General features: G+C 38.7%; 1 protein-coding gene across 1 annotated transcript in view; it reads right to left on the bottom strand.

The window, feature by feature from the left end:
- Positions 1-879, bottom strand: part of KYNU (kynureninase) — a gene marked incomplete at its 5' end in the record, with an annotated part of 48,186 nt that extends 47,307 nt beyond the window's left edge. Inside the window, 1 exon segment of the mRNA XM_009073131.1 lies at positions 759-879. Coding sequence (XP_009071379.1) covers positions 759-879 — 121 coding nt within the window.
- Between the last annotated feature and the right edge of the window lie 3,056 nt (positions 880-3,935).

Below are 3,935 nucleotides of genomic sequence, written 5' to 3'. Positions count from 1 at the left end.
TCCTGCTCCAGCTGCTCAGGCTGGAGAACTAAAGAATAAAAAGCAAAAAAAAGCTTTTTCTTTCCCCTATATGTATTTAAAAGTTTTCTATTTGTTATGATGACAGTGTCCCTTTCCTGCAGTGTGTCTTTCTTTTGTCCTCCTGTCTCTCTTACATCAGGTTCATTCGGCAAAGCTTGCTGCAATCCACACTCAGCTCCTTGCTGAGATGCCACTGAGAAGACAGGAATATTTCCTTCTAAATAAAATGAACTTGTCAGGCAGAGACCTGGTTTAAGAGGAGCCAAAAACCTGCCAGAACTGGCAGCGACATCACCTGTGTTCAGTGCTATTTCAAGGAGAACTGCCCATTGCAAGGCCTGCAGGGTGAATCACACATAAAAACACTAATTAGAAAATCACAGGGCCTGGAACCCAATCAGGTTCACCAGCAAGCAGCAGTACCCAAATGAGTTTGTGTGCCTTGTGTGTAAAAACACATAGCTCTTGGATGGGGCTGGTTAAACTGTGCAGGTCCTCCAGATGAGGCAAAGCAGAACCACCATAGGTTATCACAGCTGGAAGTGCCTCTTTGCTTTACTGTTCATACTTTAAAAGAGACATAAATAGTGCTAGGGAATCACTGAACATGTTTTACTCCTGGGCTGTAGTGGTTTTAACACACTATGTTGCTATTTAAGTATTTCCAAGGAAGTTCCCAAAATAAAGTGCTCATCTGAAGCACACGTTAGCATCTCCACACCCTGCAGTGTACTCACGTTCGAGCCCATTTATCCAGTTCTTCATCCAAGTAAGTTTTAACTTTTCTTGGCTGGAGCCCAAGAGAATTCCCAGCGAAGTATATGCAGCTCTCCTCTCCATTCACCAGGTTCAGATCAACTGTGAGGGAAAGCACAGAAACACTAAGCATGTGGGAGTGAGCACAGGAGCACATGTGCACACATCCCCCAGGTACATGTGTGCCACCACCCAGAGCTCCATCCATTCCACATCTCCCTGGGGCATTGTGGTCCCCATGCACAAACACAGTGTTACAGCCTGTCCTTGCTCCCAGGACACCTCTTAGGTGATCCTGCAAAGGATCTAAGGAGGAGGAACAGCAGGCAATTTGCAAGCAGTTATTCACCTTGTCCTCCTGCAATTTCTGAAGCTAATATGAGACCAGGCAGCACTAAATCCTCAGCTCTCTGAGGCTGTGCAAGAAGCAGCCACTGGCACTAGTTTTATCAGGTCTGTAACCAACAATGAGTGAAGAGGAAGCATTTTCCTGACCAGGCTATCTGCTTGTCTTCCACCATCAATATATACCTACTCTGAGTCAGGAAACTATTTGAATTGTGCATTTAATGAAAGTTAAGACTAGGTAAATCCGTGTCTTTCATGTGAGTTCCCCCTGCACAATTAAATCTCTATTTAGAAAAAATGTAGTCATAGCACAGAATATTTTAAGGGAGTCTCAAAAGTTCTTGTCTTGTCAGCATATACTGTGGGCTGCACTTCATGTCATCGTCTGAGGAGGAGGAGGAAATCTATGTTGACAAATCCTTTCAATGATTAGGAGAAAAGCAAGGCGGGAGAAATTTATAAATAATAGCTCTAGTGAGGTTCTGAACAATCTAATTACCCTGTGTCATCATCTATCAATCCAAACATTGCCTTTTCCTATTATTTCTCATGCTAGAGATTCTTGGAGGGACAAGTGATGGTGACCTTCTAGAAGGAGTAAGCAATTTGCATTCACCTATCCCTATACTTACAATAACTCAAAAAGTTAATATTAAATATAATTTTGATAAATATAGTTGATATACCTCAGAATAAAGGTCAAATGAATGAATATGTTAGGATACATGCTAAAAATGAACAATATGATTGCAATTCAGGCTGTGAACATTTTGGAGGGACTGTAGAAAAAAAAAAAAAAAGCCTGGAAAAGGTCTCTTAGTACCTTTAGCACTAATAATTACCAACTTCATTGAACTTCACCAGAAACACATTTTTCAGGAGTATAGACAACTTGGGTAATTTCTTAATTTAAGCTTGAGAAGCTTTTAAAAAGCATAAGTCAGAGAGCAATTTCAGCCTAATCTGTTTTACAGATACTAGTCTGTTTTTCATCTCTATTCTAATATGAATGAAAACAGAGAGGCATAAATATTATCCATGCTCCCAAACTGATTCTATTAACAGTTCTCTTCCTATCAAGAAACATAATAACAATGTCCCACTGGGAATAAAGGAAAATATCTTTGCTCAAGAATTTGGAACTCAAACTCTGTAATACTTTTTATGCTCCAACCAAGCATTAAGACAGGAAAGGAATTATAAGCAAGCCAAAGCTTTTCTTAGACCACTGTCTTTTCTAAATAAAAACACCTCTTGAGTCACTGTTGGAGAGAGATGACATTACCTTTATGATAAAATGTGCTTTTCTACTTTGCACTTCTAACTTTAGATATTCTTTTTTTTTATTTTATTAGGCTGTACTCTTCTTTTTGACAAAAAGCTGTTTACTTCATCCTCTCTGACATCATTAAAAGACTCATTTTGGATCACTGCTTCTTGGTTTTTGCAGCATCTTTGTCATTTCACAACTCCTCCTGACCAGCACACACTTGTGCTCCAACACTTTCACAGTCACTGTGATATTCTTTACAGTAGCACATTTGTTTTCTTAAGCCTAGCACTTGTCTTTCCCCAAATTACCTTTATTTCTCTCAGTATTGGCTCTTTTTATTTCTGGAGGAGCTGTTGATAGGCAATATATATTGAAATAGTCAAACAGGAAATAAGCACAATTGAGGAAATAAAGGCAAAGCCAAAAAGAAATAATTATTAAACTGTGTTCTCAGGGTAGCCTGAATAAATAAAAAATGTTTGCATTAAGATTAATTAAATATATAATATGGTCACACACCTACTCCAGATTCATGCAAACTGGTTAAATCTAATCACATACATTATTTTGCAGAGTAATTATACACATATATCTACATTAAATAGGCATTTTTATACCTTTTAAACCTAAAAAAAAATTAAAAAGCCAGTTTATGTCAGAAATATTCAGGTTAAAAAAAAAGGGGAACAAAGCAATGTTTTATTAACCAGAAAGTAAAGATTAAATCTGCTTACACATATCTGAGCTCTGCCCCTCGTTGGAGGATAAATCATCACCTCTTTCTCCCCTGCCTGTACCCCCCTCACAAGCCCTCCAAACAAAGAGGCAGATTTACATGATTAACTACTCCCTTTAACCATTTCTTCAGGGAAATACTGCTCAAAGCTCTCACTCTGGGGTATCTTTTTTATTCCCAAGGAACCCAGATGATGCTCTATTCCTTTACAAGATGACAAGGCACAAGCCATAGCCTTAATCAGATGGGTGATTTGGTACCCGAGTGCCAAGTGCAATCCAGTCATTCTTTCCTTCTCCCTGCAGTGCAGGAGAAGCCTTAAAGAGACTTTGTTGTCAGCTTGGAGAGGAGCAAAGGGATCCAAACATTTCCCTAAATCTTCAGCTGTCATCTTTTCCTATTTGCTCACCTGAGCTTCCTCCTTCATGCGTGCACATAAAACCTCTGAGATTTGCAGGGAGTTAGGCTGCTAGTGGTTTCCACTTGATTGATAGAACAAATAAACAGCTGTGACAGTTTATAACTTGATAGCTGAATTAAACTATTATAATGACTTCCTAAATAATTTTCTGCACGTCATCCTACAAGTTGGCTCCTATGGATGTTCTCATCTGCTTCTTGTTAGGCTTTGCTTTAAAATCTCATTGTAATGTTTTATGTAAATATATAAAGAATATTTGATGGCTAATATCTGTAATGACATTTATCTTCAGGAACTTGTTATCTAGGATCCGCTCCTGGGCACAGATAAATGTCATGGGAGATCTGTCTCTGTGGTATAGACACATAATGTAAATATAT

This window comes from Acanthisitta chloris, unplaced genomic scaffold, assembly GCF_000695815.1.
Source record: "Acanthisitta chloris isolate BGI_N310 unplaced genomic scaffold, ASM69581v1 scaffold14814, whole genome shotgun sequence".
NCBI lineage: Eukaryota > Metazoa > Chordata > Aves > Passeriformes > Acanthisittidae > Acanthisitta > Acanthisitta chloris.
The sequence above is the reverse complement of the archived record's forward strand: the minus strand, read 5'-3'. Positions and strand labels throughout refer to the sequence as shown.